The sequence below is a fragment of the Podarcis vaucheri genome (genome assembly GCF_965113315.1).
Source record: "Podarcis vaucheri genome assembly, chromosome: 10".
In the NCBI taxonomy this organism is placed as follows: Eukaryota; Metazoa; Chordata; class Lepidosauria; order Squamata; family Lacertidae; genus Podarcis; species Podarcis vaucheri.
Window position 1 is genome coordinate 71,016,850 of NC_138748.1, and position 15,076 is coordinate 71,031,925.

Sequence of the window (15,076 nt, forward strand, 5' to 3'; positions counted from 1 at the left end):
CAGTAGAATTCCAGAATTAACCAATCATGTGCAGCCCATTGTGTAAATAATGTATATAAAGCAGATACTTTGAGGGGACTTTTATTCATTCCTCCTCACCACTATGAGCTGAATAAAGAGCATGAAATCACTTTGCGACTCTGAGTATATTTCAGCGCCCAAACCCATTGGCCGATGGCAACGTCAGTCAGCACTGGCACTTAGAAAAGCATCAATGAGGACTAGGATTGCGCTTGGCTTGCACAATCAGTGCGCACAGAAACCACCAGGCGAGTTCTAGGAGGAAAATGACCAGGTACAATAAATCCAGGTAGAAAATCATTTTTCTTGGTTGTACATAATTTATTCTGGCTCCACGGTTCAAGTTTTCGGCTTGATTTTTTTCGAGGGAGTGGAGAAGCCACAGAAGGAAGTCAGTGAGGACTAGAACCATGCTTCGAAATGAAGGCTGGAATTCTCACCACAGAGAGCATGTTCTCTCCCTGCCTTTCAAAGGGAGAGATGCTTGCTTCGCCAAACTCTCTCCCCCTGGAACAGGCAAGGAAGCTGCCCCACCACACCCCAGTCCCAGGCTCCCCAAGACGAGGCAAAGGCGGAGGCTTCCCTGGAAATAATCCGGTTCCATCCTGTCTCAGAGAGTTCCGTAGATGATGCGAGGGCAGGACTCGGGCAGGATGCAGTGGGCTTCGTGTTCCACCAGCCCGGCGGGGCACTGGCAGCCTGGCACACAAGGCTTGAAGCAGTGGGACTCCAGGACCCCCAGCGGGACGGCGTGGTTGAAGCACGTCTTGGGGCAAGGGGGGCCGCACTCGTCAAAGACGTAGCCCCGGTCTTGGGGGCAGCCCACGGCTGCAGGGAGGGGAGAGAAAAAGAGAGAGGAGAGGTTAGATAAGGCAGGATCCGGCCCACGGGGACTGAGGCCGGACTCATCTCGAGATGGCATCTGAAATTCAGGCTGAAGTTGGAGTCTCAGCCAAATGAAAATTATACAATTATATAGTACCTCGGGTTAAGTACTTAATTCGTTCCGGAGGTCCGTACTTAACCTGAAACTGTTCTTAACCTGAAGCACCACTTTAGCTAATGGGGCCTCCCGCTGCCGCTGTGCCGCCGGAGCCCGATTTATGTTCTCATCCTGAAGCAAAGTTCTTAACCTGAAGCACGATTTCTGGGTTAGCGGAGTCTGTAACCTGAAGCGTATGTAAACTGAAGCGGATGTAACCCAAGGTACCACTGTGTGTGTGTGTGTGTGTGTGCTTCAGTGGTGCTTCAGGTTAAGAACAGTTTCAGGTTAAGAACGGACCTCCGGAATGAATTAAGTACTTAACCTGAGATACCACTGTACAATCAATCAATCAATCAATCAATCAATCAATTAATCAAATAACAGAAAAATCAAACAAACCACCACATTATAAGATACAAGAAGATTAATATAATTATCACCATATATACTCCTGATAGGGACGTGGGTGGCGCTGTGGATTAAACCACAGAGCCTAGGGCTTGCCGATCAGAAGGTTGGCGGTTTGAATCCCCGCGATGGGGTGAGCTCCCGTTGCTCGATCCCTGCTCCTGCCCACCTAGCAGTTCAAAAGCACCTCAAACGAATTAAGTACTTAACCTGAGGTACCACTGTAGATTTATGAGAAAACAGACGTACATACAAGTAAACAAACATACAATCAACCAATCAATCAATCAATCAACAGAAAAATCAAACATACCACCACATTATAAGATACAAGAAGATTAATATAATTATCCTCATATATACTCCTCATACTGAACACAATTATAAAACTTATAGAGAAGAAATTTAAAACTGACTTCCACTTAATCTCACTGTACTTTATCTATCCATTACTTTATACCGCACTATATATTTCTTATATAGTTCTTAGAATTCATATACCGGCCTATACTTGGGGATCTCTGCAGAGACAGGGCAGCCCAAGGGGGCATCTAGGTCCAGCCCTCTGAAAAGCAGGAATCAGGACTTAAACGTCCCGGACAGATAGCCACCACACCTCTATTTAAAAGCCTCCAGTGAATAATAGAATCATGGAACTGTCAAGTTAGAAGGGACACCAAGCGCCATCTAGTCTAGTGCAACTAAACCATACATGACCGGTGTTTGCCCTTGCAGGGTTATGAAACTGTTCCTTTGCTAGAAGAAAAGCAACTTTGTGAGCGGAGACCCCTTTCTCTTTTGACTTTCCCCTTATAAGTTTCAGTTCCCATTTCTCAAGCGCCCTCTGCAGTCCTTGCACAGAAACTGCTACATCCCAGCTCTGTCAGCAATGTCCAGGCAACACAATGACCATGTACATACGCAATGGACAATCTTTATTGAATTCCTTCAAACCATAACAAGTCCAAAATGAAATCTTTAGTCTCAAAGTCTCTGGAAATCTTAAAATGAAGCGAGGTACCAGACTTTGTACGATGAAACACAAGCTGTGTGAAGCTTTGTGTATTCAGCAAATATGATGTCCAACACTGAACAGTGATTCCGGATATTGACTACTGTTTCGTAGAATTCTACGTGGAGCAGTGCTCGTGTAATAATGTAGTCACTGCATTTGATATTTTCATTTACGTACATTCATTTGAAATAAGATGGGTTTATGAGGCAATTCTATATCTTCCCACCACGCTGATGAAAAATTCTATGTTTTGAGCGTTACACTGAGATTTTTTTGCTATTTATTTTGTGTTTCTGTGGCTCTTTTCGTTTTGTTTTTGTGACTGCGTGGAACCCAATTCAGCTACCAATTGATTGTGTGACTGCAGTAAATTGCTTATTGCTTTCATTTTATGGATCAATGGTCTCGTTAGAAAGTAAAATCCATGTTAAATTGCTGTTTCAGGGGTTGTTTTCCCAAAGTCTGGAACGGATTAATCCATTTTGCATGACTTTCTATGGGAAAGCGCACCTTGTGGTTTTGGAATGCTTTGGTTTTGGAACAGACTTACGGAACGGATTAAGTTTGAAAACCAAGGTACCACTATATTAAAGAAAACGATTAAAAAAATAAAAGAATGGTAGAGTCGGAAGGGACCCCAAGGGCCATCTATGTCCACGGGCCTCCCATCCACCCTCCTGCCCCCCCCACCTTGCCCGCCTCCTCACCGCAGAGCGTGGGCGATCGCCAATGCAGCACCAGCCCTGCCCGTCGGCACTGGGCGGCGTAGGCTTCTAGGGCCTCGCAGAGGCAGTCTTCTGCCGCGGCCGCTCCGCAGGCACAGAGATCGTAGACGCAGGAGGCGAAGAAGGGCTCTGGCGGGACGGCAGGGTGGCAGCGCTCAAAGGGGGGCGCCTTGAGGACCTTGCAGCGGGCGTTGGCCTCTTTCCGGGAGCGGTAGCCAGACTCCTTGCAGGGGTCCACGTCCGGTGCGTCGGGGCAGCGGGCCGGTCCAGTGGCGTTGGCGCCGGTCACCTGAGCCGGAAGAAACAGAAGGATGTCAGAAGAGCCAAGGAAGCCCATTTGGTTGAGCATCCAAACACCCCAAAGAACTTGGGGAGACAGAGCCCCAAAATGGGAAACGAGAGAGGTCTCAATGAAAGAAGATTGGCGACTTAAGTTGATAGAATATGTGCAGCTTGAAATCAACAAATTACGCTAGTAGGATTACAAAAAGTTTTGTAAGGTGAAATATACAAAGCGTTACAAAGTAGAAAAAGATAGGAGATATTGGTTAGGAGTTTGAAATGTGATAGGGAAGATAAGAAATGCACACTAAGAGATTAGACTGGAAAATTTTCAGACAGGATTGATGGAAGTAAAAAAAAATGAATAAGATGTAAAAGTATGTTTAATTACTGTTGAAAATGATATGTTAAAAAACTCTCTCTCTCTCTCTCTATATATATATAATATGTGCAGCTTGCAGACAACATATGGAATAAGAGAGCAAGAAGAACATATGTTTAGAGGAGATTGGGAAATGTTTGTTGAATATATGGGGGGAAATTGTGTGGTGTAGTGGTTAAGAGTGGTAGTCTCGTAATCTGGGGAACCGGGTTCGCGTCTCCGCTCCTCCACATACAGCTGCTGGGTGACCTTGGGTCAGTCACACTTCTCTGAAGTCTCTCAGCCCCACTCACCGCACAGAGTGTTTGTTATGGGGGAGGAAGGGAAAGGAGAATGTTAGCCGCTTTGAGACTCCTTAAAGGGAGTGAAAGGCGGAATATCAAATCCAAACGCTTCTTCTTCTTCTTCTACACCTGAAAACACTGGCAGCATTACGATAAATTCAACAGTGTATTTTGTCTTATAAAAGTAAAGGTAAAGGTACCCCTGCCCGTATGGGCCAGTCGTGTCCGACTCTAGGGTTGTGCGCTCATCTCACTTAAGAGGCCGGGGGCCAGCACTGTCCGGAGACACTTCCGGGTCACGTGGCCAGCGTGACGAAGCTGCTCTGGCGAGCCAGCACCAGCGCGGCACACGAAAACACCATTTACCTTCCCGCTATAAAGCGGCACCTATTTATCTACTTGCACTTAGGGGGGCTTTCGAACTGCTAGGTGGGCAGGAGCTGGGACCGAAAGACGGGAGCTCAGCCCGCCACAGGGATTCGAACTGCCGACCATACGATCGGCAAGCCCTAGGCACTGAGGTTTTACCCACGGCGCCACGCGCGTCCCTATTTTGTCTTATACATCTTAGCTATTTTGGTAGGTGTTAAGTACCATCTATAAAACATATTGATTAGATTTCCCCTCAATACTTCACAGGCTGTAAATTTCCAGTTCTTTCTCCATAGTTCTTCCCAATGTTTTTCCAGATATCTAAAGCCCACTTGATCATTACTTCCTTGACCTGTTCGTCTTTGACCTCCCACTCCAATAATGTATCACACATTTTGATATTACCTTAGTTATGTTTTGTAATAACACTTTTTCTAATAATGAAGGTTCATTTGAGAAACCTTTTTTCTTATCTGTCCTGAACACTTCATGCAATTGACGGTATTGGACACAACCCGTAAGGTGTTCTTTAATTTCCTCATAATCCTTTATGAATTTATGATAAATTGAATTTATCATAATGATAAATGCAACAGTAGAAATAAAGTTAGATGGATGTAATCAGGGAATACCGAATGCTTTGGTTTTTGTAAAATATGCAGGGATTTGTGATATATAGAATGAACCAGGGAAAGAGAAGACACCACTAGATGGACCAATGGGTCTGTCTCAATGCAAGGCGGCGTCCGGTGTGGCCCCGGTGGCTGGGGTCTAGCACCCTTGCCCACTGTTGTTGCTTAGTGGTTTAGTCGTGTCTGACTCTTCGTGACCCCCTGGACCAGAGCACGCCAAGCACTCCTGTCTTCCACTGCCTCCCGCAGTTGGTCAAACTCATGCTGGTAGCTTCGAGAACACTGTCCCACCATCTCGTCCTCCGTTGTCCCCTTCTCCTTGTGCCCTCCATCTTTCCCAACATCAGGGTCTTTTCCAGGGAGTCTTCTCTTCTCATGAGGTGGCCAAAGTCTTGGAGCCTCAGCTTCAGGATCTGTCCTTCCAGTGAGCACTCAGGGCTGATTTCCTTCAGTCCATGCAGTCCATGGGACTCTCAAGAGTCTCATCCAGCAGCATAATTCAAAAGTATCCATTCTTTGTCGATCAGCCTTCTTGATGGTCCAGCTCTCACTTCCATACATCACGACTGGGAAAACCATAGCTTGAACTATATGGACCTTTGTTGGCAAGGTGATGTCTCTGCTTTTTAAGATGCTGTCTAGGTTTGTCATTGCTTTTCTCCCAAGAAGCAGGCGTCTTTTAATTTCGTGACTGCTGTCACCATCTGCAGTGATCATGGAGCCCAAGAAAGTAAAATCCCTCACTGCCTCCATTTCTTCCCCTTCTATTTGTCAGGAGTTGATGGCACCAGTGGCCATGATCTTCGTTTTTTTGATGTTGAGCTTCAGACCATATTTTGCACTCTCCTCTTTCACCCTCATTAAAAGGTTCTTTAATTCCTCCTCACTTTCTGTCAACTTTTTCCTTTTTTAAAGGAAAATTCCCTTATTCTGAATAGGATTCCTCGAAAGAAAAAACAGCTATGTCCCTTTCCACCCACCCCCTCGCTGCTGTTACCTTCCAGCTGTTGCCGAAAGCCGCCTCCGACAAGGTGAGGTGGCCGGAACGGAGGCGCAGGTCGTCCTGTGGATAGTTATTGAAGTTGCCACACAGGCCACAGGTGTGGCCTTTGTATGTGCCGGGGACGCTGACCTCCAGATGGGAGCGGCCATTCCATAGAACCTAGTGGGGAAAAGACAGTCACGGAACCAAGAAATTACACAAAACAAATGAAAACCCCTGAAATGAGAAGTACTGTATTTTTCGCTCCATAAGACGCACCTGGCCATAAGACACACCTAGTTTTTAGAGGAGGAAAACAAGAAAAATAATATTCTGAACAAAACAGTGGCTGTATGATTTTTGTGGTTCCTGCTGTGGCCGCAGACATATGGTTTGACGGTGAGTGTTGGGTAGCCCAATGCAAAAATCCTGAGGATCCATGTGGATCCATGCTTTGTAACCACGTTTTTGCACCATTGCAGCCCCAAGAAACAGTGGGTGCGTGGTTATTTTGGTGCAGGCTGTAGCCATGGACATGCTATGTGATCTGATGGTGAATTTGGGGTGACCCAGTGCAAGAATCCTGAGGATCCATGTGCTTTTACCTCCCCGCTCCCAGGCAGCCTCCTTTATCGCTAGTGTCCCTTATCTCCCCTCCTGATCACTTGCCGATCAGCTGCTCAGCGGCTTTGTTTCAACACCCCCTTCCCTCTTTCTAAAAAAAGAAGCATCACGATCTGCTTTTTGCCCCTGGGTAATTTGGCTCCAGGGACCACGCATTTGCTCCATAAGACGTACAGACATTTCCCCTTACTTTTTAGGAGGAAAAATGTGTGTCTTATGGAGCAGAAAATACGGTAATCGACTATAGGGTTAAACTAAATTACAAAAATCAAAAAGTTTAAGGAAAAAATTAACCTAGAATTGAGCAAAGCCTTAACGAGATGCCGGCTACAAACCTCGTTTCACTGGACTAATCAGTCTCTTCAGAAGGAAATAGAGAAATCATAAACCTTGAATGATTTTAAACAAACTCAAGAGCAAGGCTGAAACGCTTCCCTGAGTTTACAAAAAAGGTTTGTTTTGGACAAGTTTTGGACATAGCCCTATTTCAGAGAGCCAAGGAGCAGTAATAAGAAATTGAGGACATGGCTGTGAAAACGAGATAAGCTGTTTTATATTTCAAACAAACTCAAAAACAGGGCAGAAACACTCCTGACTGCAGATGTTAAAGACTGATATAGGGTGTTTATACTGTAGGGTGAAAGAATTTTTAAAGGGACAGACCACCCAGTTCAAACAAAGGGCGGGATTGCTAAGGTTTGTGAAGAATAAGAAGAATAATATTAAATAGAGTTGTAAGAAATTATTATAAGAAGGAACTAAAGTCAATATAAGAATTGAGACCTGACGGAATTAAGGAACCAAATCTATAAATCCAATACATTTCTTTCTGTAGCAATTTCTTTCTTAAAAGATCCGTATTTATCTCATGAGTTTGATATTTATAAATGATAAACCATCTGAAATCCATTGCCTTATGTTTAGCTTAAGGCTTTGTTCAATTCTATGTTAATTTTTTGCTTAAACTTTTTGATTTTTGTTATTTAGTTTAACTCTATAGTCGATTTTTGATTTTTGTTATTTAGTTTAACTCTATAGTCTGGGACGCGGGTGGCACTGTGGGTTAAACCACAGAGCCAAGGACATGCCAATCAGAAGGTCGCGGTTCAAATCCCTGCCCTGGGGTGAGCTCCCGTTGCTCGGTCCCTGCTCCTGCCAACCTAGCAGTTTGAAAGCACGTCAAAGGGCAAGTAGATAAATAGGTACTGCTCCGGCGGGAAGGTAAACGGCGTTTCCGTGTGCTGCTCTGGTTCGCCAGAAGCAGCTTAGTCATGCTGGCCACATGACCCAGAAGCTGTATGCCAGCTCCCTCGGCCAATAAAGCGAGATGAGCACCACAACCCCAGAGTCGGCCATGACTGGACCTAATAATGGTCAGGGGTCCCTTTACCTTTATCTTTACTCCAGGACCGGTAAGGGCAGAGCCAAGCTTCTGGCGAATGTAAAAGCCCTTCTTGCACTCCCTGCGAGAAGTGAGCTTACAGGGAACCAGGCAGAGGGCTGGTTTTAATGTTTAATAGGTTATTGTATTTTAGTGTTTTGTTGGAAGCCACCCAGAGTGGCTGGGGAAACCCACCCAGATGAGTGAGGTATAAATAATAAATTATGATGATGATGATTATATCTCCTCTCTGTCTTCTCTTCTCTGTTTCTCATAAGGCTTGGTTTCCAGACCTTTTATCATTTGGGTTGAGCATGTTCCAGCTTGTCTGTATCCCTTGGAGATGCAACACCTTGAGAAGGCTACAGAAATGGCATCTTCCCCCTCCCCAGCACCCTGTTCTCCAGAAATCATGTCCCCACCCTGCTCTGCACCTTGACTCCAATGTTGGTGTTCAAGAGAAGGGTGCTGGCCTTGAGCTCCACGTAGAGGTGTGGCTCCTTCAGGAACGGGAGGGTCACCGTCTGGGAGTCCACCTGGTGAAGAGGACATAAGCATATGCTAAAGGTGGCCCTGATCCCAAGCCCCAGCTTAGGAGGAGGAGGCGGAGCTTCTTTAGGGGGGTGGAGCATCCGATCGCAGCCCCTTCCCTCCTGCCCCTCACCATGACAACCCGGTCCTGGAGCAGCTGCACGGTGGTGTCGCCAATTATCACGGCCACTTCCTTGGTCCAGGAGACGCCTGTCCGTCCACGGTCATCGTTAGTCACGTGGATGCTATGGAGGAGGGGGAGGGAGAAGAAGGAGTTCTGTATCACAACTTATTGTTACATTTACATTTCTTATTTTTAAAAAATAAAAATAAAAATTAGAATCATAGAATCATAGAGTTGGAAGAGCCCACAAGGGCCATCGAGTCCAACCCCCTGCCAAGCAGGAAACACCATCAGAGCACTCCTGACATATGGTTGTCAAGCCTCTGCTTAAAGACCTCCAAAGTAGGAGACTCCACCACACTCCTTGGCAGCAAATTCCACTGTCAAACAGCTCTTACTGTCAGGAAGTTCTTCCTAATGTTTAGGTGGAATCTTCTTTCTTGTAGTTTGGATCCATTGTTCCGTGTCCGCCTCTCTGGAGTGGCAGAAAACAACCTTTCTCCCTCCTCTATGTGACATCCTTTTATATATTTGAACATGGCTATCATATCACCCCTTAACCTCCTCTTCTCCAGGCTAAACATGCCCAGCTCCCTTAGCCGTTCCTCATAAGGCATCGTTTCCAGGCCTTTGACCATTTTGGTTGCCCTCCTCTGGACACGTTCCAGTTTGTCAGTGTCCTTCTTGAACTGTGGAGCCCAGAACTGGACACCGTACTCCAGGTGAGGTCTGACCAGAGCAGAATACAGTGGCACTATTACTTCCCTTGATCTAGATGCTATACTGTACTCCTATTGATGCAGCCCAGAATTGCATTGGCTTTTTTAGCTGCTGCGTCACACTGTTGACTCATGTCAAGTTTGTGGTCAACCAAGACTCCTAGATCCTTCTCACATGTGAAAAGGATGTGAATTAAATGTAACAAACAAGGTTAACGAAGTGTTCTGGCATTAGTGAGAAAGAAGGAAGGAAGGAAGGAAGGAAGGAAGGAAGGAAAGAAAGAAAGAAAGAAAGAAAGAAAGAAAGAAAGAAAGAAAGAAAGAAAGAAAGAAAGAAAACCGATCACCGTCAGGTGTAAGGCAAGGGGACAAAAGTTATATAAAAATATGGCAATATCCCAAAAAGTCATAGGAGAAACAAAATAAAAAAATTCCTTCCAGTAGCACCTTAGAGACCAACTAAGTTTGCTATTGGTATGAGCTTTCGTGTGAATGCACACTATAGCGAGGAGACGACTCTCTTGCTAAAAGAAATCTAAAGGCTACTGGTCCATTTCCTGGAACAATTCAAAGTGCTGGTTATGAGCTGTAAAGCCTGATAATAATAATAATAGTAATGATAATATTTATATGCCACCCATTGGCCTGGGTTGCCCCAGCCACTCTGGGCGGCTTCCAACAACTTAAAACAAATTTTAATGATCAGGACTGTTACAAAGACTTCTATCTTCGTCACAAACCTAGACAGCATCTTAAAAAGCAGACACATCACCTTTCCAACAAAGGTCCGTATAGTTAAAGCCATGGTTTTCCCAGTAGTGATGTATGGAAGTGAGAGCTGGACCATCAAGAAGGCTGATCGCCGAAGAATGGATGCTTTTGAATTCTGGTGCTAGAGGAGACTCTTGAGAGTCCCATGGACTGCAAGAAGATCAAACCTCTCCATTCTGAAGGAAATCAGCCCTGAGTGCTCACTGGAAGGACAGATTGTGAAGCTGAGGCTCCAAGACTTTGGCCACCTCTTGAGAAGAGAAGACTCCCTGGAAAAGACCCTGATGTTGGGAAAGATGGAGGGCACAAGGAGAAGGGGATGACAGAGGACGAGATGGTTGGATGGTGTTCTTGAAGCTACCAGCATGAGTTTGACCAAACTGCGGGAGGCAGTGGAAGACAGGAGGGCCTGGCGTGCTCTGGTCCAGGGGGTCACGAGGAGTCGGACACGACTAAACAACTAAACAACAACATTTTCGTCAGGAGACAGACCATGTGGGCGTTTTCCAGGGAAGCCGTGCTTTCCCTCAGATGATTCCATCTTCAGTCCATATGTCTGGTCTATTACAGTGGATGCTCGGGTTGCGAACGTGATCCGTGAGGGAAGCATGTTTGCAACCAGCAGCGTTCACAACCTGCTGCGCTGCGTCTGTGCACGCGCGGGTCGCGATTCAGCATTTCTGCACATGCGCAAAGCACGATCTAGCGCTTCTGCGCATGCGCAAGTGCCGAAACCCAGAGGTAACCCGTTCCAGTATTTCCGGTTTCGGCATGGTGCGCAAACCAAAATCGTGCAACCTGAAGCGTCTGTAACCCGAGGTATGACTATATATGCCTTTGGGCAAATGAAATATCTAATAAATAAATAACTCATCTAATAACAGCATCTAATAATAAATAAATAAACATCCAATAATGAATAAATAAAACATCGAAAACAGCGGTTCCCAATTAGGGGGTCCTTTGCTTGTTAGGGGCTACACCACATTTTGTTTTGCAGAGCTAACTGCCATAGAGTTATCAAAATTTTTCAAAAGTAGGGGGGGCGTGGCTTGGCTTTTGAAAATTAGGGGGTCCTCAGTAATTGGGAGCCACTGATCTAAAACATCTAAAAGGCCCAGGCTAGTTGAAAGACCCCTTTCTCCATCCTGCCACCCAGACAGGGCCTTCTACGGTGGCTGCTCCCAGAGAACTGTGAAACTGCCATCTAGCACGTCCCCTCTTCCTTTGTTCTCTTTGCCACGCTTCTCCCCCCGCCCCCAAATCCTGCCCTTTCCGATCCCTCCATAGGACGGACCAGTCTCACCTGAAGTCTCCCCCGTCGCAGTCTTGGGCCAGGACGTAGGTGCAGCTGCCCTGAAAGTGGACCATCTTGCCGTCGAAAGTGCGGTAGTGCGGGTCGCCGAAAGCCACGCAGGTGGCAGGGCGAGGGACGCAGTGCGGGCAGCACATGCCAGGGATCAGGGTGGGCGTCTCATCCTGCCGGGCAAAGGAAGGGGGTGAGAGCATCAGCGTGGCATTCTTCCCCCTACCCCTGCTCCCCACTTTCTGGGCTGTATCTTAGGAGCATCCGAAACGGCTTCAGGGCTATGTGCAGAACTGATCCCGTTTCCCAGGTCCTGGTGCAACCACCGCATGACAGTGGCTCCTAATCCATTGCCTCTTTCTTCCTCCTCTCCCTCTGAAGCTCCCGAGGCAGATGTTGGTGGCAGCAGAGCAGGATTGGTTCTGTAGTCATGCCCTGCCCTGTCCTGGCTGTTCCACGGCAGCTCATTTGGGTGAGTCAACCATCACCCAACCGCTAACTTCCTTCCTTGAGATGCCTGCTGTTCTGTTGTCATGCTGCCACTGGCATCGCCACCTAGCGGCAGCCACGCAAACTGCAGCGTGACAACTTCCCTACAAGAATATTCTATGGCAAGAAATATAATAATAATAATAATAATAATAATAATAATAATAATAATAATAATAATAATAACACTTTATTATTTATACCCCGCCCATCTGGCTGGGTTTCCCCAGCCACTCTGGGCGGCTTCCAACAGAACACTAAAATACAATAACCTATTAAACATTAAAAGCTTCCCTAAACAGGGCTGCCTTCAGATGTCTTCTAAAAGTCTGGTAGTTGTTCTTCTCTTTGACATCTGATGGGAGGGTGTTCCACAGGGCAGGCGCCACCACCGAGAAGGCCCTCTGCCTGTTTCCCTGTAGCTTTGCTTCTTGCAGTGAGGGAACTGTCAGAAGGCCCTCGGCGCTGGACCTCAGTGTCCAGGCAGAACGATGGAGGTGGAGACACTCCTTCAGGTATACTGGACCGAGGCCGTTTAGGGCTTTCAAGGTCAGCACCAAAACTTTGAATTGTGCTTGGAAACGTACTGGGAGCCGGGGGCCACTAGGGGGCGCATTGGAAGATGGCCGACAATACCATCTCTCTGACCCACACGGGCTAATTAAGAGGCTGTTATGGGAGTAGGCAGCCCCCCTTGTTGCCCCAAGGAAATGGGGAACACTGCCCTTGCCTGCTGTGCCCATAAATCACCCCCTAATTCGAAAGAAGGGGGTGAGGGCCCTAGACAGAATGCCCCCGTGTGGACCTCGGCTCTCCTGGACGCTGTCTCTGATGGCGCAATAGTTGCAGCAATTTGGAATAATTAATTACAAAAGAAGCAAATGCACATATTTCAAGTGAAGAAGGGGAGTGAAATCTGCTAATTTAAGTGACCTCTGCGAAAGAAGACGACGGGCTGGAGAAACAGGAATATTTTACAATGAAGATACACCAAAGGCGGGGTATGTTGACAACGGGGCTGAATGGGGGGGGGGTTTACTTTCCTTCTATGTGATTTACAAGAACCCCTCCTCATTAGAACCGCCGGTTGAACTGACCCATGCAGGATGATTAAGATCTGTGTGGAGATAAACTTTAACCAAAAGTATGCTTTATGGAGATCGAGAAGCAATAAGAGCTTTTGGAATAGCACAGCAATTAATTCGGAGTCGCCATCTTGCCAAAGGATTTATAGCCGGGAGGAGGAACGGACTCATTTTCAGACTGCATTCCTGGTGAATCTCCTCAGAGGTTTTGAGAAAGGAGGCAGATTGTTGAAGATTAATGACACTAAGACTGTTTTGATGTATGGAAGTGATGTTATATGGAAAACGTCTGGATATGGCTACTGGATAAAAAAAAAAAAAATCCACGCAGGATTACAAACTGTTCTAACCAGCTTGCGGAGACTATCAGAGGTCACAAAGAGAAAGGAAAAATATATGAAAATAACAACAAGAGATGTGGAAAAATAATAAGGACTGGATAGTACTGTGAATATCATAAGGTTATATTTGTGGACATTAAAACAGCAGTAAGAAGCAAGAAGTTGATTGGATCCCTTCGGAACTTGAAATATGGGTACCCCCAACAAAAATTTAAAATTCGGCTGCGTAATTTGGAATTTATGTAATTTGGTTTGATTTGATGTGATTGGTCGGTTAATAAAAAATTATTCTTAAAAAAAAAAAGGAAACGTACTGGGAGCCAATGTAGGTCTTTCAAGACCGGTGTTATGTGGTCTCGGCGGCCACTCCCAGTCACCAGTCTAGCTGCCGCATTCTGGATTAGTTGTAGTTGCCTGGGTCACCTTCAAAGGCAGCCCCACGCAGAGTGCATTGCAGTAGTCCAAGCGAGAGATAACTAGAGCATGCACCACTCTGGCGAGACAGTTTGCGGGCAGGTGGGGTCTCATCCTGCATACCAGGTGGAGCTGGTAGACAGCCACCCTGCATACAGAGTTAACCTGCGCCTCCATGGACAGCTGTCAGTCCAAAATGACTCCCAGGCTGCGCACCTGGTCCTTCAGGGGCACAGATGCCCCACTGAGGACCAGGGAGTCCTCCACACCCGCCCGCCCCCTGTCCCCCAAAAACAGTACTTCTGTCTTGTCAGGATTCAACCTCAATCTGTTAGCCGCCATCCATCCTCCAACCGCATTGGAGCATTGAAAGGAGCATTGGTTCTCCATGCCCACCAGCGGCGATCCTCAGACAGCGGCTCATGGAGCGAAGACCTCGCCAAGGTCTACCAGGGGCTGGATGAATCTCCCCCCTACCCCTTCGACTCACAGCGGCGCAGGCAGCGGGTGGGCAGCGCTCGTTCCGGCAGTGCACCTCTCCAGACACACAGGTGCAGGCCGTGCATTCGTCCACCTGCCAGTGGTCATTGGACTGGAAGGTCTGGCCTTGGTGGGTGCAGGTGGCGCTTGGGTCTGGGGAGCAGAGAGAGGAAGGGCGGTCAGCTCACGCCTGTGGAGAAGGCACCCGTAGTGGGACACGATCCAAAGAATCATAGAATCATAGAGTTGGAAGAGACCCCAAGGGCCATCGAGTCCAACCCCCTGCCAAGCAGGAAACACCATCAGAGCACTCCTGACATATGGTTGTCAAGCCTCTGCTTAAAGACCTCCAAAGAAGGAGACTCCACCACACTCCTTGGCAGCAATTCCACTGTCAAACAGCTCTTACTGTCAGGAAGTTCTTCCGAATGTTTAGGTGGAATCTTCTTTCTTGTAGTTTGGATCCATTGCTCCGTGTCCACTTCTCTGGAGCAGCAGAAAACAACCTTTCTCCCTCCTCTATATGACATCCTTTTATATATTTGAACATGGCTATCATATCACCCCTTAACCTCCTCTTCTCCAGGCTAAACATGCCCAGCTCCCTTAACCGTTAAGAAGAAATAAAAAGGTTACTAAGAAATAAAAAGGTTACTAAGAACTTCACATAGCAAAAGACCAGAAACATACCTTTTGGGAATACTGAATAGTGATATTTCTAGA

At 46.7% G+C, this 15,076-nt stretch overlaps 1 protein-coding gene across 1 annotated transcript in view; it reads right to left on the minus strand.

Annotated features, from left to right (window-relative positions):
* Positions 1-321: 321 nt before the first annotated feature.
* Positions 322-15,076, minus strand: part of KCP (kielin cysteine rich BMP regulator) — a 104,289-nt gene continuing 89,534 nt past the window's right edge. The window contains exons 45-51 of the mRNA XM_082238688.1: positions 14,364-14,506; positions 11,545-11,717; positions 8,758-8,869; positions 8,528-8,629; positions 6,104-6,268; positions 3,137-3,443; positions 322-849 (exon numbers count right to left, since the gene is read on the minus strand). Of these exons, the coding sequence (XP_082094814.1) occupies positions 632-849; positions 3,137-3,443; positions 6,104-6,268; positions 8,528-8,629; positions 8,758-8,869; positions 11,545-11,717; positions 14,364-14,506 (1,220 nt within the window). The 3' untranslated portion in view covers positions 322-631. The remainder of the gene's footprint in view (positions 850-3,136; positions 3,444-6,103; positions 6,269-8,527; positions 8,630-8,757; positions 8,870-11,544; positions 11,718-14,363; positions 14,507-15,076) is intronic.